We start from the raw sequence: 24,030 nt of genomic DNA on the forward strand, positions 1-24,030 counted from the left end.
CGGAGTATTTGTCCTCTTTTTCTGGCCTCATTTATCGTGAAGACTTTAATACACTGTCTCCAGAGGTGCTACGAACATTCTACCCTCAAGAGGAATCTTTTCTACACAGCTTTGTTTCCGCCCGGAAGGACTTTGCTGGTGCGCACCACGAAAGACTCAGCCTGGACTCATTAGCTGCACATGCGGCAGGACCGGCACTTGAACCTGTATATCCCCGAGGCGGGTAAGCTGTATGATTATCTACCGTTGGCTTTATTGGACGCTTGAACATTATATAACGGAGAAGTTTCATACTCCGCTGCGGCTTAATGAATGTGATGTGATTTATACCAGGAAGTTACACTACTAATCACTTTTTCATTGCTTCTTCTATTATGTGGAAACTGCTAATTAAAGCTATTAGCTATAAATACGGTACAATGGAACCTTTTTGTGTATACTTCTACTAAGAACACCCACTTCCTAGCTTCTGATACTTTTGGATACATCAGGATCTCTTTTAAATATAGAGAGACATCTGTTGGAACTTTTCCATATATAGGTTATATGAGCCTGTGCACTGATCTTATGTGATATATTGGTACCATTTTTAATTGTTTTGCTTATATGGAGTAAATATTAGTTTTTCTATATATCATTGTTGTTTCGGTTTATTATATATAGCTACCATCTGATACTAGGCCATCATATACGCAATCTGCTTTTTGTATTGTATTCCCCTTTATGACCTGGAACTATGAAATTAAACATCACACTGTTGATACCAGACATATGATAACATGGACATAAACATCTGCTTGGTAAACCAGTACCCCTTCCCTTTTTTTATGACCAGTTTTAAAATCAGTCATAAAACAATGTTAGTGTTATTAGCCATTCATTTTTTTATGGGGGGGTTAAATAGACATACAATGAGGTATTTCCCACTGGGACAATCAACATATTTATCTGTTAATACATATTTAATATCTATTGCCTACAAGTTCCAGGCTAATGTTTACTTTACTACAATTCCCCACAGGCTGTAAAAGACATTCCACTAAGGTACATCAGGTCAACAGAATAGAATGGGCATTCAATATTCATGCAAAATTGATTTCAGGGACAACTTCAAAATAATTAACATCGTCATACATTTATTTTTATTTCTTCTTTAAGAAAAATAAATACAACTTAACAAAGAAACAAGGGACAAATAATACTGGGCATCAATATATCAAAACAAATCATTAGGGAACAGTATTTTAGAGAGAGATAATCCAGGTTGACATAACTGAAGGCTAAACGTTAGAGAGAAAATTAGACCAGGGAATGGATATTGTGCTGAAAACCTGTAGTTAATTTATATAGTGTACAGAATAACACATTCAAATATACCTTGAGACGAATCAAAATCTATTGGTTTGTTCAAGCATGGTGAAAAGTCAGATTGGAACCACATCAGCATGTGTGTGAGGTCATCCATTGACCGCAGAGCCGTAACTAGGGTGGTGCGGGCGGTGCCGTCGCCCCGAGCGCAAGCCCGAGGGGGCGCAGCAGCCGCCCGCTACCTTCCCCTCTGTGGCTCAAAGTAAAAAAAAAATATCTAAAAAAAATAAAATAAAATAAAAAAATATTCCCCCCCCCCCCCCCCGCGACTCATGCAGGGGGGGTGCCGCGAGTCGGGGGAGGGGGGGGGGGTCGGTTACCGCGAGTCGGGGGAGGGGGGGTCGGGTGCCGCGAGTCGGGGGAGGGGCTAGTGTGGTGGCTGGTCAAAGAATGATCACACTGTCTGTCAGACAGTGTGTATAAAGTTATTTGTCAGGACCCGCCCCCTCCCCTTCCAGGATGCTGTGCTCCGCTCCACCCCCCCCCTCTGAAAAGAAAGTGAGGAGCGGCCATTGCTGAGCAGAGAGAGTGAGTCCCCTGCATCTACTGCTGACTGCTATGCTGACCATCCAGGAGGGAAGAAAAATAGGTAAGTAAATGTTATATTGTAATTAAAATATATATTAAAAAAAAAAAAAATAGGAAATAGGGTGCTCCATCCAGGAGCAAAAACTGAGGGAGTGTAGTGGGGAAGCAAAATCTATGGGGGCAGGGGACATGAAAATGTATAATGATTATTTTTTGGTATTGTATTTTTTGGTATTTTGCATTTATGTATTCTCCCCTGTCCCTCTCATCTACCCCATCTGTGCCACCTTCTCCCCAGTCCCTCTCATCTACCCCCTTGTGCCACCTTCTCCCCAGTCCCTCTCATCTACCCCCCTGTCCCACCTTCTCCACAGTCCCTCTCATCTACCCCCCTGTGCCACCTTCTCCCCAGTCCTTCTCATCTACCCCCCTGTCCCACCTTCTCAGTTCCTCTCATCTACCCCCCTGTCCCACCTTCTCCACAGTCCCTCTCATCTACCCCCCTGTGCCACCTTCTCCCCAGTTCCTCTCATCTACTCCCCCCCCCATGTGCCACCTTGTCCCCAGGCTCTCTCATCTACTACCCCCTCTGTGCCACCTTGTCCCCAGGCTCTCTCATCTACTACCCCCTCTGTGCCACCTTGTCCCCAGGCCCTTTCATCTACTACCCCCTCTGTGCCACCTTGTCCCCAGGCTCTCTCATCTACTACCCCCTCTGTGCCACCTTGTCCCCAGGCTCTCTCATCTACTACCCCCTCTGTGCCACCTTCTCCCCTGTCCCTCTCATCTACCCCCTTGCACCATCTTCTCCCCTATTCCTCTTACTTGTCATCCTGCAGCCCACTTCCAGCACTGGGTTTATATGTATTTAAAAATCCAAATTTATATAGTGTATGTCGTGTAAAGTACAGGAAATAGAAAATTTGTCATTTTCATATTCATAATCTATGATTTCTATTTTCCTCCACATAGTGTCTATTGCAAAAAATACAGGTGTAGCCAAGGGCTCTTATATTTCTTCCCTATAGTGAGAGAAATTTGTATAGGTTACACCTGTATTTTTGAGGCTACCAACTACACAGCAATACAAAAGAATTCATTCAGTAAAGTGCTAGCCACACCCCCACATTAGGTTGGCCACACCCACTTGGCAAATGTCACTCCCACTTAGATGGGGGGCGCCGGTGCCCTGTCTCGCCCAGGGCACTAAAATGTCTAGTTACGGCACTGATTGACCGTTATATAGTACTTTAACATGTACAGTCAATTCCACTCCAACCTATAATTTTGGATCATTGTAATCAGGTCTTCCACGTGTGGACAAATTGCTCATTGAGCCAAGCATATTGAACCACACTGACTGCCAGCATTAATCTTCTATTATCTTAGATAGGAGGAGTCGGCCATTTTGACAAAGAAGCGGATTTGCCTTGGTTGAAAGGTATGGTGCCTGAGGCTAACAGGAAGCAGAGAAAAACTAAGGGGGATATTTTATTAGAATTAACATGCACTCTATCCTACAATTTTAAAGCATAAGTTGAGGCAGTTGTCTAGACTGAGCAGGTATAGTGGGGGTGTTACATTTCAGAAATATAAATCCTTAACCAGTGGGACCCATGATATAACACTTTTTTATTAATCCAGCCAAGCAGCCTGATATGCGCCACAGAATTATAAAAAGGTTGGAGTCATGGGATCACATACCACCTATCATCTCAGGACATCTGAAAATTTAAAACATTATGTAGGCACATACAGTGGCTTACTTAGCTATTTTGCAATATCTTTATACAAGAAAGAAGCGCAGGATATTGGGAGCATCTAGAACAGGAACATAAACTCAGCTACTAAGTTCCTTTTAACGTTGTCCACTCTGCACAGCCATCTAATGTGTGGCTGGTCTCAGGTTTTTAGATTAGTTTGGATCTCTAAAAGGAATGGTCATTAATGACAAAAATGGTCATTAAGATAAAAAAAATATATAAAAGGACTCATCTCTTCATCTCATAATGTTCAAATAAAAATCTCACTATAAAAACCATTTTATATTCATAAGCCTTTTTTTTTAAAGTTTAAAAACACTTAGGTGTCAGCTCATATCTGTGAATAAAGTCAATTAAATTGAGATTACATTACTTACAAGTTCTTATGACCTTGGACAATTTGCGATGGGTAGGAGCATGAAGCCTGCTGAAGATCCCTCTCCTACGAAGCTCTCCGCATAGAATATAATGGCCAACGCCATCTTCAGAGAGAGAATCTCAGATCTTGATAAATGTCGCATTTTCGGCAGTCCGAACAGACGCCTCTGGGGACTAGACTTGTGATAGAAGAGGCACTGCTGTGATCCTCTAATAATATATAACCTCTGTACTTTAAAATGTTGTAATCCCCCGAAAACTGCATGTAAACCTCTTCGGAGGTTTATAAATAGGCCCCTAAACCATTGCTTTACAGCACTTTGTGAAATGAACTCCAAAGCTATTTAACAAGAATGGTTGTGCTGATAGTAGCAATGTTATGAAGCACATGGACTACTTTTTAAATAAAACAATTTTGAATTCATTGGTAAAAAAAAAAATATTGCTGGGCAAACCAATGAAGACTTTCTGTCAATACCAAAAAGATTTTAAACTCAACCAAGTTAAAAGCAGCATCCAATTGATCACATTATATACAAAGAGTAATATTTTGATCTATGTAAAACCTGTAATGTTACCATGTAGACGAAAACATTTTTATACGTCACTATAATACAGACTCAGGGGGGAATTCAATTGGCTGAGTTACGGTAAAAAGTATCGCGGCATGCGCACTATTAACGTTATTATGGTAATAGTGCGCTTAAATACCGCTATTACGGTAGATTCAACGCCAGCTTTTTGCTCGCAGCTCACAAAGACGGGTTAGGTTTACCGTAATAACGGTAATAGATTTAATGCTGAGCTAATTCGGGGGGAACTGAATTCCCCCCTCAGTTATCAATTAGATGCTTCTCTGAATTCTGTAAAACAAAATTTGAAAAAATAAGCCTTCAGTATTTAGCCAGCCATATTTTACTCTAATCAGGGACTTAGTCTTTATGGACAACGTGGATCACCCATAAGAACTGTGTGCCAATAAAGGTGCTGCTAGATCTTCTATTGGACCACATCTTTTAATAAGAATTTCTTAAAAATAAACATAGTAATAAATAAATAAATAGGATTTCATTCAATATCTAAAGCAACAACTTTGGAAAATCACTTCCAGGTTCACATAGCTTTAAAGAGGTAATTTATAATCCCTTTAGGCAAATATACGTGTGGAATCATTACTGAGATGATCAAGTATAATCTATAAGATATTACATGTTGCTAGTAACATTTTGCAAAGCATATAATATGGACGTTTTTCACATTCAAGCAAATCCACATTTATGAATTTATTATGCCATACTAAAGCAGGTATTCACGAAGTGGAATTTCGTCAAAGTGTCAATATTAACCTTCTATTGATGAAATTCACACAAAAGTACAAAATTATGGAATAAATTATAAATATATTTGTTAACTGCAGATTGATAAAAATGTTAACAAGCAGGACCTATTTGTGGCCGAAAATGCTTTCTTTCTCTTCGTACTTCAGAAATTATAAACTGTTTATGCTGGTCCAATTTATGAAAAGAAAATGAGTACAAATATGTAAATGCTCCAGCTCAAATATTTTTAGGTGAGTCCTAGATATGAAGAAACACTAATAAGTGAGAATCAAGTATTTATTTTGGTTAAGTGAGTTTCGTTATCATCATGTCGATAATATGAATATTTTAAATGTAAGAAGCTGAAAGAAGCTTTGTTTCAAACTCTGATACTCTATCACGCTGCATTAAGCTAGGTACACACTGAAGAATTTTCCGACTGACTCGTTATCTCAAACGATTGTACCTATGACTGAAGATCCGATTGGTCGGACGATTCATGCGTATACACTAGGCAGATTTACCTTCAGATCTGTGCTTTTCATATGGTCCTCTAGTCGTTTAGAGAATGACAGCACAATAGTCACTCATTCATTCACTCATTCCTGACACACTGATAAAAATCACCTTGTTATAGCTATCCACATGTCCTTACAAATTTCGTTAGCTTCTGTGACTCTGAAACAAAAAATTCAGTCTCCGAACAAATAAACAAACTATTCCATCTACAGCACTTTACATTTAGTCACCAGGGCATGTTCATTGCCGGCATCAGCTGAAAAGATCACAACTCAGTAAACTCTATGGAGATTATGAGTGCATACACACTACATGATCGGAAGGTGATTGGAATGAGATTATTAAACAGTACGACCAACCAAATGAAACGACAATCGGAACTTTGGAAAGATTGTCGTTCGTCGTGTGAATATACACACTGATACGATATGTGGTCAAGCTGTTGCTTATAGGGTGATTGGCCCGATAATCCGCAGAAAAGCCTACAGTGTGTACCAAGCCTTAGATATTAGTAGTGACATTAGTGTTAGCATCATCTACATAAACTGTGGCAACATATTTAGGAAGACTATACAGTGATTCCCAACCAGTCTATCAACAAGAATAATTATTGGTGAACAAGAACATTGTACTTCTGCATGAAACAAATTAGTTGCATTTGGCTTTTACATATGGTTATGTGTATTAAATCTTCCATTTTTGTTTACTACCATATTTTAACACTGGTGTCTCATGTAAATCATTTCTGCTGTAGATGTTGTGACACATCGTCCTTCACTAGGAGGTGGAGAGGATGTTGAAGGATGGTCTGCTCTCCCAGGAGTCTGAGAACTACACAAAATGTGTGAGTCTCCCGAACTTTCCGGGAGTATAGACAAGTATGGTGGAATATCATAGTCCTTCATATTTTAGCTTTTCAATTTTTGGGGTTTTGTTAATCTCTGTCTGAGAAAGATTCCTTACAGCTCAATTACCATTCCCTTGATCTCTGAAGTAAGGATAATCCCTCTATCTTGTCCTAAGCAGTAGAACACAGATCAATCCTGCCGGTCAGTCAAACCACTAAGCGACAGGACCAGAGTCACACATGTGGTCCGAGTGCCAAATGATCGAATCTCTTCTGATTTTACTGGGGAGTGTGCATTACTGAACACAAAGGCTGGTACCCACACAGTGAGACATTTATCTCAGGTGTGTATAACATTAAAATGTATATTACATGTGCACTAGTTATACAGCACTATTTAAAGTACATTTCTATCAAGATATTGTTTTCTACAGGGACCCACCCTTACACTAGTTGCAGACCTCTGACGTACCCATACCCAGGATTCTCTTGGTTCCCTGTATGCTCACCCCCAGCTTCCCAGTTCCTTAATGCAAAACTGAACAAATTGAAATGTAATTATGTGTTCATTACAGATGATCACATGGTCCCTCAAGGATCTGATAGGTTGGAAGGGTGTATGGTCCTTACAGAAGCTACCCCTTAGTGGACATCGCCTGTTGTGTGTTAAGGTTTCAACAAAGCGACACGTTTCCCTACATGACACAGACACCACAAGCTGGGTATAAAAAAAAAATGTTGTACCATTTCATTTCTGTAACCTACAAGAAATAGAGAAAACAGACCTTCAAAACAATCTCAGTAAGGCTGGGTACACACTACAGTGTTTTCAGCCACTTATTGGGCCAATGAAATGATAAACGACCGTTTGGTCTGATATCGCATTAGTATGTACACACCAATGATGAACGATTATCCTTCCAAAGCCATCGCATCGTTTTATTTGATTTATAAACCGGACTAAAAGCGTCATTCACCAATGGAACGATATCGTTCCAATTCTGCAGTGTGTATGCTCTCATGACAGCAGTGTCCATAGATTATGCAGAGTCACAATCTTTTCAGACGATGATTACGATAGCTCAAGAGCACAGATCTAAAGGATAAATTGTGTAAAGTGTGTACACATGAATCGGCAATGCTGATTGGGATTTTTTTTTTTTTTTAATCGTTGGTATAATTGTCAAGGATATTGCATCAAGAGAAATTGTGTACCCAGTGTAAGTTTACATAAAAACATTAGTAATTCAGAGAAACAGTTAAATTTAAAGCACAATAACTACATGGTCTTTGTAATCATCAAGTCTCAGAATTAGTGAGACCTCTTAAGCTTCAAAATAGTTGCGACATTAACAATGACAAAGAAAATGGCTTATTTGAATTTTTTGGCAACACCAATATTATCAATTTATGGGCAGTCTGTACTTATACAGGGTAACAACCCTAAGATCTTATGTTCAAAGATAAACATTTTCCATTTGATCTTCCTTCAAATGTAGTCTACAGTAAATATAAGTGCAGAAATGGGGTAACCAATAGCAACCAATCAGCTTTGATCAATACAAAGTAAGCTGAATTCAGGTAAGTCATTATAATTTTTTCAAGTTTGTTACTAAATAAAATATATTGGCTATACCCACATCATAGTAGCCCCTTTCATAATTGGGAATTTCTTTTTATTATAACATCAAATTAATTTACATAAGTCAACAAGGACAGAGTTTACAACAACTCATTTAAAGCCCTTGACAATAAGCCCCTCCCCATTCACTGACGCTGTAAATTACTTTAATGGCACTTCCTGCCTCTGAATTACCTGAGCCCAAAATTGATGCCATCACAATCACAAAATGTTCTACATAGCATTGGGAGAAAGTAGATCCCTAGCATGTTTTATAGATTTAAGATAATAAAAAAAACAAACAAAAAAAAAAACACCTGTGGATTTTCTTCAACTATTGAAGACGCATATGCTCAATCATCAAAAAACTTTGTACTGGAAAGGACAAAATACTGGTCGCCATTGTGCGAGACATAAGCCGAAACGCCTCAACCTACCTGCATATCCTGATTAATTCATAACAAGCAACACATCTATAATTTACATCCTCATTCAACTAAGCAACTTGACTGCTGAATAAATTATAAAAGTGTGAGGGATTTTTAACCTTTTCGATGTCAAAGTTCTCTATACTGATCAGCAAATCACAACTCAATTAACAAGTAAAATAGAGGATTTGGTCAATCAGGATCCCCCCATTATTACTTATTTTCCTTATCTATAAAAAATGATTAGCAGTTTACATATTCTATATACCATATGTTTTATATATTACAGAGTTTTGTGTGCTGGAATAATTTGAAAGTTTATTCAAATTTCAAATGATTTTTTTTCTATAACTCATTAATGTAGTTGTGCTCATTTAAGTTTGTATCTTGACTCACAGGGTTTGATTTCAGTGACAGAAAGGTAAAATATATAGACAGAGGTAATCTGCCAACAGAACTTTGCATGTCTGCAGATTTCACCCAATTCCCCAATTGTAAAGCGCTACGGAATATGTTGGCGCTATATAAATAAATAAATAAATGATGATCATTATCATATGAACTACCTTAGAGCTTGCTTGGTCAAAAAAATTAATTAAGTAAGAAAAAAAAATTAGAAAATACTTGAAAAACAGACCAACAGGGATAAATCCTGCTAAGCGCTTTAATTATTTCAAGATACATAATTTACAAAGTCACTGTAAGGCTTGATAGAACTACAGTTCTACTGATGGTAAAAGTAAAATGTGAACTAGCTTTAATGATTTGATCAGCAAAAAAATCTTCTTCAGTGATTAAACCCTTCTGTGCTGGAGATTTATCTAACAAACTTGGATAACCCTTCCTGACCAGGTGATGGTCCATAGTGAGTAAACAATGTGCATGCAGCTGATTGGCTGAGCTGCCAGCTGGCAGATGGAGTATATAATCACCCTAATTAGCTGGTAGTATTAGCTCTGTGTCTCTGCTGTCCACTGTCATAATGCACCAAGTATTCACAGACACTCAGCAATATCTTTTTAGAACGTCTTGTAACAAAAGGAATTGCCTACTCGTTCATATCCCTTTCATATAACTAAAGTTATGTACTTACTCCTCAATAGTGATAGTTTACGGAATTTACACTTTACTACTACTTTATCATCTACATCAGTAACAATGATGTTGTTCAGGTTCTCATAAGTTGTACTGTAGGAGTCTCAATGGGAGTGAATACCTGAAAACCATTTGAAAAAGAGAGCCCTGAGGGTTTGTTCAAACAGTTCTATTTAATCATGCTACTGCTTCAAGTTGGAAAATGCATTAAAACTACACTGAAAATGCAGGTTCCATAGGGATTATCCTCCCTATGATCACCATAACAATACCAAATTTCACATTCCTAAATGAACGAGGCTAAAAAAGCAGCATGCTGCAGATTTTACCCCTTACGGTTTGACCTGTTTCAAGTGGGCACAACAAGTGTGGTTTCCAAACAAACAGTGTGAGCACACCATTAAAGAAAGGTATTCATTTAATATTTTAGAGAAGTAACTTAAAATGGGTGCTGCAGACATAGCACTAATCCTTTCAGTTTACTATACATTAAAAACATACTTGCTGTGAAGATTCTTCTAAACACATTACACACGGTTCAGCCTAGGTGGACCTCGGTACACTACAGTCCCCATCAGATTAGGTTTACTGAGCTTCATTACAATGTCATTTTTTAGCATTTGTTATATTCTTCTTTAATACATGTCAATGTAGAAAGTTCAGAGAACAGGAATAGATAATGAGTATTTCATCCAATATACAAAATAATATGTACTGTCAATTTGGAATGTTCATCATTCATTTAGATCAGCACCTCCTCCAATGACGCTTACAGTTTAAATTACATTGTAATACAGAAAAAGACATGGTTCACTATTAATTCCACTGCACCTCTGCTAAAAAATAATGTATTACTCCCCACTTCATTAGAGACAGACAGAATCTCCTCCCACATGCTTAGGACCTGATCTAAACGTGAACACTGCAGTAATTTCAGCTATGGCATCACTGGAATTGTCCCTCTGTATAAATTAGGCAATCCAAACAATGTAAATCTGCCAAGCTGACAGTCACTCTATACCATCACATTATATCTATACTGTTAGAGAAGCACCTCCCTCCTAAAATTGCAACCTGCTGCGATGAGTGAAAGAGAGCGTAGTGGACATATTTAGTTATATATAAACACTCCAGTCATTTCATTTATATTATTCAGCTTAGTAACATACAGCATTTGACATATATATATTCATTTCAATACTGGATTTACTTTATTATAATATATAGATTTCCAGATTAGGCATTAATATTCCAGAGGAAACAAGGCACTGGCTGTTATACTTTTACCACAAGAGTCAGAACACACACAGATTTATAACTAAATACAGATTTAAAACTGAACACATAAACAGGAGCAATGATCTAATGGTGTTTTTTAATTTATTGTTAGCCTTGTGGCAGGATTTATTTTTGCCCTTAGAGACTGCTTTCTAAATGTAGCATCATTGCAGGGAAGTTCCTTGTTTATTTTAATAGCTCCTTTGTTTATTTTGATTACAAAAATAGACTATTGATTTTCTATTTTTTTATGGCTGTTTCTATAATAATTTACAGTGGTCGAACATCTCCTCAATCTGTCTGTGCTTTCTGGAGTGTAGGCCAAGCTGTTTTCTATACGGTGTTGATTTTCATTTCCCCTATCCTGCAGGGCTATGACACAACGGGGCTACCTAGCAACTGTCTCTATGAAGGTTGGATAGTGATGGGAAGTCACAGTGATGGGAGGGGGGAGTGAAATGTTCCATCTTAGGCACCAAAATACATAAGGGGGTTAATACCCAAAGGCTCATACCAAAGAGCCTGCAGGGCGAGGCCGATCTTCTATCCACTAATGTACTGCATAAGTAAAACTCCTTACCAGTCCACATATTACATAAATAACAATCTTCTTTTCTCAGGTACTTAAAGGAATTTGATCTGTTTTAATGTTTGACCTAATCGACACTTTTCTGATGCATATTACATTAAAACCTTTATTTTGGGATAACCTCTGCATTATCTTCTCTACTGCACAACATATCCTTCACAACTGTCCAGGGCTCTATCTATGTTATAAATGTGTCAGATGATCAGTCGAGCCATTACAAAAAATAAAGTGTTGTGCGATGTCTATGGAGAATTTAAGGAAAAATTAGAGCAAATATTAAGCTGCACTACTACTAGCCTCCTAAATTGTACAAACCTGCTGATTCCCCTAGATCAGGGTTTCCCAAACCCAGTCCTCAGAGCTCCCCAACAGTGCAGGTTTTCCATATCTCCTTGCTGGAGCACAGGTTTATTCATTACTGACTGACACATTGTAACAGATCCACAGGTGGTCCTAATTATGTCACATGTGATCCTGAAAACCTGCACTGTTAGGGAGCCCTGAGGACTGGATTTGGGAAACCCTGCCCTAGATAGAGCCCTGGGACCTGCTCATACAACAGTTTATTCCCCCAAGGGCTCTGTGGTTCTCTTCACAGCCCTGGATGAAAACTTAGGCTGTGTGCTCCAGCTCACATCCCACTCTGCTGCCTTTTTAAATAGGAGAACAAAGTAGATTGTTGATTCTGTATTACAGGACCAGAGGCAATCTACAGGAGACTTGGTAGCACTAGAGCAGCATCTGTAATGTAATGTAGCTGAAAGCAGTTGAGTATACCATGCTGATGCCCATTTATATGGATATTGTCAAGTATGAGAGCTGTTTTGTGCAAAAGTTACTACTTGGTATAACTAATTTTGTATTTAGCAATTTTCTATCATAATGCATGTATGAGGATGTATGTATGTATGAGCATATACTGGGATCTATGTCTGTAAAGCAAGGTCTACAGCAACCACCACTCCTTTTAAATCAATGCAAACATAAAGGAAAAAAACAATATGACCTACATTCATGTGTTTCATTACAACTGCATTTATAAAAAAAAAATTACATTTTCAGTTTAAACACTTGGTCTAGTATGTACACACACAATGCTTGAACTTATAGGGGGTCAATCTTGTTAGCGCTAGGACCTGAACTGGCCCAATAATAAGAGCAGTCTATTCACACACACAGGGCCCTCCGTTGTTGGTACCTGCTAAATATATGGACCACAACAGTGCATAAGAGGTGCAAGTGATATGTACTGTAACATTTTAATATTTCCATTCAAAAAGGTGGGATTAACCTTTGCTTTGACCTGTTTGTAAAAGGTATTTTTACAAAATAACTTATAATTATTTCAACTGCAAATCTTACGTCACAGAAGAGATGGAGTTAGCAAAAAAACAAACCTTTGCAAAAATGTTTGGACCAATTTGACTGTATCAGGACATAGACTTTCTTCTGTGGCACATAGGATTGCCACCTGACCAATGGAACTTTGTGCCAATGTTATTAATACGGCATAGGCATTCCAGATACCGGGAGACAAACTTATTACAAGCCAGGATATTGGTTAAATCAGTGGTGTGCAGAATTATGAAGAATTTAGGAGAGAGTAAAGCAAGTCTAACACTGAACTACTAGTACTTTGAAAATTTTGAGGAGCCAGGGTGCACATATATATCAGAAGGTTCACCTTTTCCTGACAGCTGGCTCCTAGCTGATTTTGACTCAAGAGCACATCAGTTTGTCAACCTATATATAAGTTTAAAGAAATAATCAAGATGGACAATGTAAAGTAGACGTTAGAAACCAATAAGACAAATGCATCCACCTAGTCATTTCAAGAAGATACCTATTAAGAGCTATAGAAAATAAACAAAGAACTGAAGACCACAGGAAATTCTTAGAGAAGGATGGATGGACCAATTAATATTGTTTCAACTAAGTTCTAAACAACAATTGGGCGATTCTGGGCACTAGGAAAATCAAGGTTTGCAAGTCAGCCACCGTGTATGCGTGATTGTATCTTAAATTATGGTAACTAAATATATTGAAAATATTATTATGAGATATATCTTTTTTGCTAGTACATCATGTATTCTTGCACTGGTTATATACATTTTAAAGTTAATCTTATTGACTTCCTAAATTCATTTTTCGGAAAATAATAAAGAATACACTTGCTCTGTAAGCATCTTTGTGTTTAAGTATAGAATGTATATAGAATTTCTAACAGCTATTATATAATATAAACAGAACTTCAGAATAGAAGATCCCAATGCCTGATGTCACTATGCTGCAGTGTGATGTCACATTCAGGTTACCTATATCCATTTACAAGTTCCTCTAGAATGGATACTTATTTTCATAAGTTATAAATATTATATATTACTTTGGAGGAATTAGTTTATCTTTTTAGCTACATCCAATAATCCAATGTCCATTCTTAATATATGGTGGTTGAAGTGTTTTTAAAAGCACCAATGTAATAATTACCAATTCATATGTACATGTCTTCAGATTGTAACTAGGATACATTTTTTTACACCCTGTTTATTTTGTGTTTACCTAATTCCTTCAAAAACTGCACCCAATAATCTTCCCCCCATTCACAAAAAAGCAACTACCCATATCCCCACAATGTACACATTCATCATAAGTTAACATGCAGATTATGTTACCTTATTCTTGCCCCCGCAGTGGCAGCAGACAGTCCAAAGATATTTAAGGGTTCTCCACACCAGGATAATAAAAAGACCCCCAAAAAATGTCACCATAGAAGAGGCCAGGAATGCCCACCACATGCGCTGTCCCCTACTGTCGCATGGCACCTCCATGGTGACTGGAATAATGAGGGTGGACTCCCCTTTAGGAGCAAGGATGGAGGAGTCTAGGTGCAGGTTGTTGTTGTTGTTGATAGCGCTCATGGTTAAGCCAATGCTACTGAAGTTGCTTTGGGATTTGTTGCCACTTGCCATTGCTAACAGGAAGACCCAGGAAACCCTGAAAGCCACTTATGTCTCAGCCCCCAAATTCCTGCACCAGCCATATTGCAAAAGAAGGGGGCAGGTCAAACAAATTGTGGGGCCTTCTTTAGCTGCCTCCTCAGCATAAAATAAAGGCAGGTTTATGACACAAGTGCAGTCTCAATTTTCTTTTTAAAACCTCATTCCAGAAAGCTAGGGGAGCCCTTAAGAGCAAGACAACCCTAGCACCTTCAGAGAGCTGTCATAGTCCTTTCATCAAAAACAAGCAAGAAAAAATCCAAACAAGTCCTTCATTTCTCCCTTATGTTTGGACCTAAATGTGCGTGTTTTTCCCCTTTTTGTCTCCTTATATACAAATCAACACGGCAATTAAATAAAATACCAAACAGTGCTGCCAGTGATATCTATAACATGCACTCATTGTTTTGCATTTCGGAAGCATACACATAATATGTTAAATTAAAAACTATACGCATGTCCAAGCACCTGTTTGCATCCGTTTTTTTATTTAAATGGGGCAATTGCTGATCTCAGATTATTATAAGGCAACCCCCCTTACTGTGAACAGAGGCTTCTCGGCTCCCTTGCAACTGCACCGTGTAAAGGACTTGCATACATGGAGGTCGATTTCTCGGCTGTTAATGTCTTCTGATCACTAAGATCCTTCTGGATCGCGGTGCTGGATTCCAGTCCTTGCTTCCACTCGAATGGACTCCTAGATATTGCGGTGTTCGCCGTTTATCCCTCTCTCCTCTACACGCTGCTTGCCAGCCTGCTGGCTATTTTCCCCTCCTACCTTCCCTTTTCCTCTTTCTCCTCCGACTGTTCAAGGCTGTAATCCTCCCAGCTGATCGCTTCTGTCCCTCCTCCTCCGCCTGTGCTGTTGCCTCTGTAACATCCCTTTGCTAGGAATAGATGGAGAGGACACCCTGAGAAATGGAGGTGAGGAGGGGGAAAATGAAGAAGGGACGGCAAATTTACAGGTAGCAAGGAGGAGTCACCCTGTACTAGTTTCTTCTTATTCCAACAAGTCTCTGCATTGCAAGTCTCACGACCTTGACAGTACCACTAACCCCAATGGGCTATGTAACCCAAGCACGGACTGTAGAAAGAAAAGATGGGACAACGTTGGTTTAAGAAGGTGCTTTGGAAGGGTGTAAATAACGTGCACTGAATTCCCAGGTTTTCCTATGACGCAATAACATGGGCATGAGCTGTCAGTATTGTTCGATATATTTCTAGCCACAGCCTTATGGAAATGTGATTTATTTTGCACTCCATTATTCATTGGCTCTAATAGCACAGTAAAGGGACAAACGGACAGCACTCCATCATTACACAGTATAGGGTCTATTTGTTAAGCTATGATGAACCAGAAATCCAGAGAAAACAGCTGTTTTAGCCGGAGAATGGTCATCACAGCTTTTCTTTTACTTTATTAAGGGGTTAAAGCAGGAGAAATCAGAGATTTCTTATGTTGATCACTGCAGTCTTCATAGACCTCTATCTGGACTGTAATCTGACCCCATTTAACAAGCAGTGAAAAGTAGAGATGCTCAGGCTCAGTTCCCCGAGAACCGACCACACCCGAACTTAGCGCCCTTGGAATTGAAAACGAGGCAAAAGTCATTGTTACGTCGTCGGATCTCGCGAGTTTTGGATTCTATTAAGTACTGCCCTCCACGGCGATCCAGAGCCATTTCACTCAGGGACACAGAAGGGTTTGCACAATTCTTGGCAGTCTCTAGTGCAGTTGGGCAGCGTTATAGGTAGAAAAGAAAGAGGATCAGTATTCTTCAAAGTCTCCAGTGACATTCAGGAGAGCTCCATTGCTAATTGACATAGTTGAAATAGAAATAATAGATCTGGCAGGCTTGGTCTTCTAAATCTGCAGTCACATTGTACTGTGTTATATAGGTAACACACAAAGAGGAGAGCTCCATTGCTAATTGTCATTGCTGAAATACAAATACTAGGGCTGTCAGGTTTTGTCTTCTGTATCTGCAGTCACATTGTACTATGTTATCAAAATGGATTCACAGCAGTATACAGAAGACCAGGAGCACCAAGCAGCTGCTGGCACCAGTTATGATGATAGTAATCCCTCTACGTTATCTGCTAAAGCCTATGTTAAAGTGCATGGTGTTTTAAGTCAGGGAAACAAAAATGTAAAAAAACACCTTTTTTGATTGATATAGCTATTATGTCATTCCCTAATGGTAAAGCCCCTGGAGTAGATGGAATCCCAATTGAATTATATAAAAAACACCGGCCCTTTTTTGTGTCTAGGTTGTTGGATACATTCAGCGAGCTGGGTGAGATTGGCGCTCTTTCCCCTTCAATGGCAGAGGCAATAGTGGTGGTGCTGCCTAAGTCAGGGAAAGATTTGTTGTACCCTGAGTCCTACCGCCCGATTTCACTTTTGTCAAATGATGTTAAGATTCTAGCAAAATTACTGGCTTTGAGGTTAAGTAGAGTGGTGCTGGAATTAATTCATCCGGATCAGACGGGATTTATGCTGGGCAAGTCCACGTTTATCAATCTTAGAAGGCTGTATACTCTCCTGCAGGTGCGGTCACCCTCTTCTGAGAGCGAAGTTGTGGTGTCCTTGGACGCAGCCAAGGCGTTTGACTCGGTGGAGTGGCCATACCTGTGGGAGGTATTGTCCCGATTTGGAGTGGGCCCGGAATTTATAAAATGGGTTAAACTTTTGTATTCACATCCAGTGGCGCGGGTCTGTGTCAATGGGCATCTTTCTCAACAATTTCAATTAGAGCGGGGTACTAGACAGGGATGCCCGTTGTCTCCGGCCCTGTTTGCATTAGCAATAGAGCCGCTGGCCTGTAAGATCCGGCATGATAGAGAAATTGTGGGACTTAGATCAGAGCACAGAGAGGATAAGGTGGCATTATATGCAGATGATATGCTGTTGTTCCTTTCAGATCACGACACTTCCCTAAAACATTTGCTGCGGGTGGTTGATGGATTTGGTTTTTTTTCCGGCCTAAAAATTAATTGGGATAAATCTAGCGTGTTCCCTCTGGGATGGGAGTGTCCCGTGACAATGCCAGAAGGCTTACAGTTAAAATGGGCATCGAAATTCAAATACTTGGGAATATGGATCTCTAATACCCCCGCTGAATATGTAGAACTTAATTTGCAGCCCCAGATCAAATACATTAAAGAAAAAACTCATGTATGGAAGAAGCTCCCACTTTCTGTCTCCGGTAGGATAAATTTAATTAAGATGATGGTGCAGCCAAAGTTTTTATATATACTCCAGCAGTCACCTGTATATATTCCACCCTCCATTTTCCGATGCATTGATAGCTATTTGATTTCATTGGTTTGGGGAGGGGGAAGGGCTAAGGTTAAGCTCAGCTCGCTGTATAGATCCAGATCTTCTGGTGGATTTGCACTTCCTAACTTAAAATTATATTATTTTGCCTCTCAATTGGTCCACCTTAAGGCATGGGTTTCGGACCCCGATTACCATGAGCTACATTGGGTGTGGTACACCAATTTAATTCTAATCACACTCCCTTACAGTCACTGCTGGCGGGGCGGCTTGGTATGCGGGCTCCTCCGCTCCTGATTCAGGCAGTTAAGATTTGGACAATCTGTAATAAAATAATGAAACAAACTGACATTGATCCATATACTCCTATCTAGGGGGCAAAGAAATTTGAGAAGTTGAATACAGTGAAGAGGGCCAGGGAGTGGTCTCGGTTGGGTGTGGTGTTGGTAGGTCAGCTTTATGATACAAATGTACTTAAATCCTTCGAACAGTTGGTTGGGGAATTCTCTGTACCCAGAACAATGTTTTATTCTTACCTTCAGTTACGACACGCCCTAAGCACACAATTTAAAGGGGAGACTTTGGTGTTTGGGGTGGATCCACTGAGGAAACAATTACAGGCCTTGGGTTATAGAGGTCTGATCTCTCGAATGTATTCATGTCTTCTGTATGAATCCACTGCAGATGATTTGGATGATTTGAGGAATCAGTGGGAAATAGATATTGGCCCTATATCAGACAAGGAGTGGGAAATGGTTACAGACAGTACTAAAGGTTATACTTCATCATTAAAATTTCAACAAATACAGGTGTTTATCTTACACAGGGCCTACTTTACCCCTATTAGATTGGCAAAATTTCGCCCGGATGCTACCCCTAACTGTCCGAAATGCAATTCGATCAATGCTAACTTTTGGCACCTTCTATGGGAGTGTTCAGGTATACAAATCTTCTGGCGAAGGATCAGGAGATGTATTCAGGTTACTGAAATTGAAGTGTCTCTTAGTTCACCGGCCACTTGTCTCTTTGGGCTCCGATTGAAGGGGAAAGTTAATAAACTGACAAAAATGTACATTTCACAGTTATTGATGTTGGCTAAGGTCTGTATAGCGAGACTGTGGTTGGCCCCGACGAGTCCCACAGTTAAAAATTGGAAGGCACTGGTCAATACCACCATAAGGCACGAGAGATTTGTTTATACTAGCAGACAGGCTCTGAAGGAATTTGAGAATATATGGTTCAGATGGTTAGAGTCTCCATTCTATCCTATGTCATCTAGTACAGATGCTTTATCTACTTAAATGTATGGCTACCGCAGTTCTTCTAATAAGTATCTAAGTCCATGTAATAAACCCTGCATGTGTAACATACTTATGTATAAGCATTTACGATGTATGATCCTGAATGAATATAGCACATTTATTATTATTATGCTTTAATGTAATCTTGTAAATTCCGTCATTTAATTCCGATATGTATGCGATTGTTTTTCTTTTTGTTGTTTAGTATGTTTATATCTTAAAAAATTTCAATAAAAATACTGGATTTAAAAAAAAAAAAAAAAACACCTTTTACTTTGGTCAAGAAAAAAAGACCTGTAATCCAGGCAAAGATATCTGCAGAAAAAAATAGAATTTACAACATGCCATTCTACACACGCAGTGGCAAGGAAAGAATAAGGTCTTCGCCTTTCTCTATGAGTACTAGTTCTGCAACTGTCACTGTTCATCTTCTTGTAAGGTCAGTCATGACCAAGCAAGACCTTGTCATTTGGACTCCAAAAGTGGTGTCCAAATACTTTTACATGTAAAAGCCGAGCTGGAAGAAAACAGTAAGGCATTAAAGGAAAATGTATGTTCAGATTCAGAAATGACACAAATCCCTGAGGAGAGTCTATCCACGAGTGCTATGTGTAATCCTGACCTGTCTGATATTGTACCCATAAAGAAGGCCCCTTTCAGCCATTCTGCAGATGTGTGCATGATCAGCCCAAGTGTAGCCGGTGATACACAAATTGAGGATGACACTTTGGAATTGCAACAGGATGAGGAGGATATTTGTGTAGCTGATGAGGGCGCTAATGAGGATGTTGATGAGGATGATGTTGTTTGTGTAAGTCCTGCACCAGTGGAAGCAGTTCTGTATAAAACCAAAAAATCCACCACTTATGTGTGGAATTATTTTTACACAAATCCTGACAACAGCTGTCTAGCCATTTGTAGCATTTGTAAAGCCACACTCAGTAGAGGTAGGGACCTTAACCATCTAGGAACCACATCCATGTTACGCCATTTGAAGCAAGTTCATGGCAAGCTGTTGGGAAAATCAGAAACTTTTGCTAAAAAAATAACAACAAGCAGTCCATCATCAGCTAGTTCCCTTCTCTCAGCTAGATCCCGACACCTGCAATCTACACCCACAGCACCATCCTCATCAATATCCTCAGCGCTCAGAGTTAGTCCTGCATCCAAGCTGCTAAGGCTAGATGACTCCAATGGAGCAATGGAGCACTCCTGAATGTCACTGAAGAATTCTTGAGTGTTAGTCCCGCTGCTGCTGCTGGGGATGAATCTTCATCCCAGAAGCAGACCAAGAAGAAGACTTCTAGTAGTTTATAGCAATTGACTGTTAAACAATCCTTTGCAAGAGGAAGCAAGTATGAAAGCTGTCACCAAGTTGCAAAGTGGATCACAGACGCCATGGCGACTATGCTAGTATTAGATCTGCGTCCAATATCCACTATTAATGCAGCTGTTTTAGACAATTGAGGTCTTGTGTTCCCATTACCATATTTCATCATGACACCATTTTCTAGATAAGCTATTCCTCACCTCTACCAGAAGGTTTGTAAAAATGCAATTATTGGGCTGCAAAATGCCATTCTACCCACTGTACACTTAACCACAGATATGTGGACAAGCGGAACTGAGCAAACTAAAGATTATATGACTGTGACAGCCCACTGGGTTGGTGATTTGACTTCACCAGCAAGAACAGCAGCTGCATGTACCCAAGTACATCACAAATTTTCAGAGGCCGGCTACTCTGTGTATCACCAGCTTTACTAAGAGGCATACAGCTGTCAATATGTTACAAAAACGAAGGGATGTAATTGCAACATGGCTTATCCCACTTGGACTCTCCTCAGGATATGTCATTTCTGATAACACTACCTGTCATGTGCAAGCTAATTTTTAGGCATGTAGATCTGCAAATATGTGTTTGTGAATTAATTCTTAGAAATAGTTGACATGGCTCAGAGGAGCTGTTTAAATCAATGTGTTTTCTTTTTGTTAAACTACCCAGAGGAGGCTGGTAGATGAGAGCCGGGATCCATTGTAGCACCTTGTATCATTTATGGCAGGTCGCAAACGTGAAAGCCTTTGAAAATATCTCTTTTAAGACAATGTAATCTATCACATGTCTGGGAGGCCCCAGACATGCCGACTGCAGAGACAGGGTTATATGTTAATGACAAATTCAAGCTGTGGGTGTGGCCAACTGTGTACCTGGCTCTCAGACCACAGAAAATTAAAGTTACCCAGGTAGAATCTGACACCCCCCACCATGTCACTTTACTCTGCAGCACAAGAACGAGCGCATCATTGTACCACAGACAGACTGCCATAGCGGAAACATTGTGTTAGGTGAGCAGGGATAATAGTCATGTAGGTAGCAATTTCCCTGCCACCCTCTAGAACGGGAAGGTGTCATGTGCAAGCTAATTTTTAGGCATATAAATCTGCAATCATGTGTTTGTGAATTAATTCCTAGAAATAGTTGACATGGCTCAGAGGAGCTGTTTAAATCAATGTGTTTTCTTTATGTTAAACTACCCAGAGGGGGCTGGTAGATAATGGTCATAATATGAACTGGGCACACTACGGTCTGGCATCATATGAATTTCTGCCACAGGCAAGTCTTTCATTGTTGAATATGATGGGAGCCCAAAGAAGTTGCTGTATCGGGGCCCAAAATTCCTCTTGTCAGCCCTGCCAATGAGTCAAGGGGGTAGACGTCTCCAGGTAAATAATCTAAATGTTTCCTATCTAATCAAACTGATGGATCACATCCAATTATTTCTTACCCACCTCCTCTATCCCCCTTAATTTATATACTGTGTTATTTAAAATGAATAGAAAAGACGCATATCCAATTACTGTAGTAAAACAAAAATATTTTTCTCTGACATTTTGCTGTAGATGGAAATACTTTTAATGCGACCGTGTGGGTTCAACTGATCATTCAATAGTTATGTTTTTTTTAGATATATGTTAGTTTTATTTCATGTGGAATGATTCATGGAAATTCTGCCATTACTATTTAATTGAGGGAAAAGGGTACCTGTTACCTATATGTGTGTGTAAGTACTCTGTTCGTTGTTGCTATTTTGTGGGAGATTTGAAAAAAGCAAAACATTGTTTCCTACAGTGGCGTCTGTATAATTGGTGGTATTGCTGTAGTATGGGGTGGCAATGTTGTAGTGTGTTTGGTGCTTAGTATTGCTAATAAGTAGGAGAGGGTATTGCTATAATGTGGGGGGTGATGCCGGGTGCTGTAATGTGGGGGGTCATGCTGGACGCTGTAATGTGGGGGGTGATGCTGGACGCTGTAATGTGGGGGGTGATGCTGGACGCTGTAATGTGGGGGGTGATGCTGGACGCTGTAATGTGGGGGGTGATTCTGGATGCTGTAATGTGGGGGGTGATGCCGGTTGCTGTAATGTGGGGGGTGATGTCGGTTGCTGTAATGTGGGGGGGTGATGCCGGTTGCTGTAATGTGGGGATGATGCCGGTTGCTGTAATGTGGGGGGGGGGGTGATGCCGGTTGCTGTAATGTGGGGGGTGATGCCGGTTGCTGTAATGTGGGGGGTGATGCCGGTTGCTGTAATGTGGGGAGGTGATGCCGGTTGCTGTAATGTGGGGGGTGATGCCGGTTGCTGTAATGTGGGGAGGTGATGCCGGTTGCTGTAATGTGGGGGGTAATGCCGGTTGCTGTAATGTGGGGGGTAATGCCGGTTGCTGTAATGTGGGGGGTAATGCCGGTTGCTGTAATGTGGGGGGTAATGCCGGTTGCTGTAATGTAGGGGGTAATGCCGGTTGCTGTAATGTGGGGGGGTGATGCCGGTTGCTGTATTGTGGGGGGTGATGCCGGGTGCTGTAATGTGGGGGGTGATGCCGATTGCTGTAATGTGGGGGGTGATGCCGGTTGCTGTAATGTGGGGGGGTGATGCCGGTTGCTGTAATGTGGGGGGTGATGCTGGTGTCTGTAATGTAGGGGGTGATGCTGGTTGCTGTAATGTGGGGGGTCATGCCGGTTGCTGTAATGTGGGGGGGTGATGTCGGTTGCTGTAATGTGGGGGGTGATGCGGGTTGCTGTAATGTGGGGGTGATGCGGGTTGCTGTAATGTGGGGGATGATGCGGGTTGCTGTAATGTGGGGGATGATGCCGGATGCTGTAATGTGGGAGGTGATGCCAGATGCTGTAATGTGGGAGGTGATGCCAGATGCTGTAATGTGGGGGGTGATGCCGGTTGCTGTAATGTGGGGTGTCATGCTGGACGCTGTAATGTGGGGGGTCATGCTGGACGCTGTAATGTGGGGGGTCATGCTGGATGCTGTAATGTGGGGGGTGATGCTGGATGCTATAATGTGGGGGTGATGCTGTAATGTGGGGGGTGATGCCGGTTGCTGTAATGTGGGGATGATGCCGGTTGCTGTAATGTGGGGGGGTGATGCCGGTTGCTGTAATGTGGGGGGGTAATGCCGGTTGCTGTAAAGTGGGGGGTGATGCCGGTTGCTGTAATGTGCTGGGTGATGCCGGTTGCTGTAATGTGGGGGGTGATGCCGGATGTTGTAATGTGGGGGGTGATGCCGGTTGCTGTAATGTTGGGGGTGATGCCGGTTGCTGTAATGTGGGGGGATGATGCCGGTTGCTGTAATGTGGGGGGTGATGCCGGTTGCTGTAATGTGGGGGTGATGCGGGTTGCTGTAATGTGGGGGATGATGCCGGATGCTGTAA

At 40.5% G+C, this 24,030-nt stretch overlaps 2 protein-coding genes across 14 annotated transcripts in view; both read right to left on the reverse strand.

The window, feature by feature from the left end:
• Positions 1-15,722, reverse strand: part of KCNMA1 (potassium calcium-activated channel subfamily M alpha 1) — a 407,193-nt gene extending 391,471 nt beyond the window's left edge. For 2 of the 13 annotated variants that reach the window (XM_075217089.1, XM_075217094.1), the window contains exon 1: positions 14,406-15,720. In XM_075217089.1, coding sequence (XP_075073190.1) covers positions 14,406-14,702 — 297 coding nt within the window. In that variant the 5' untranslated portion in view covers positions 14,703-15,720. Of the gene's footprint in view, positions 1-14,405 lie in introns of all 13 variants that reach the window. The other 11 variants (XM_075217100.1, XM_075217091.1, XM_075217096.1 and 8 more) reach the window with 8 other exon arrangements.
• Positions 1-24,030, reverse strand: part of POLR3A (RNA polymerase III subunit A) — a 614,347-nt gene that overhangs the window by 37,688 nt on the left and 552,629 nt on the right. The window lies entirely within an intron of this gene.

Source organism: Mixophyes fleayi, chromosome 6 (genome assembly GCF_038048845.1).
Source record: "Mixophyes fleayi isolate aMixFle1 chromosome 6, aMixFle1.hap1, whole genome shotgun sequence".
In the NCBI taxonomy this organism is placed as follows: domain Eukaryota; kingdom Metazoa; phylum Chordata; class Amphibia; order Anura; family Limnodynastidae; genus Mixophyes; species Mixophyes fleayi.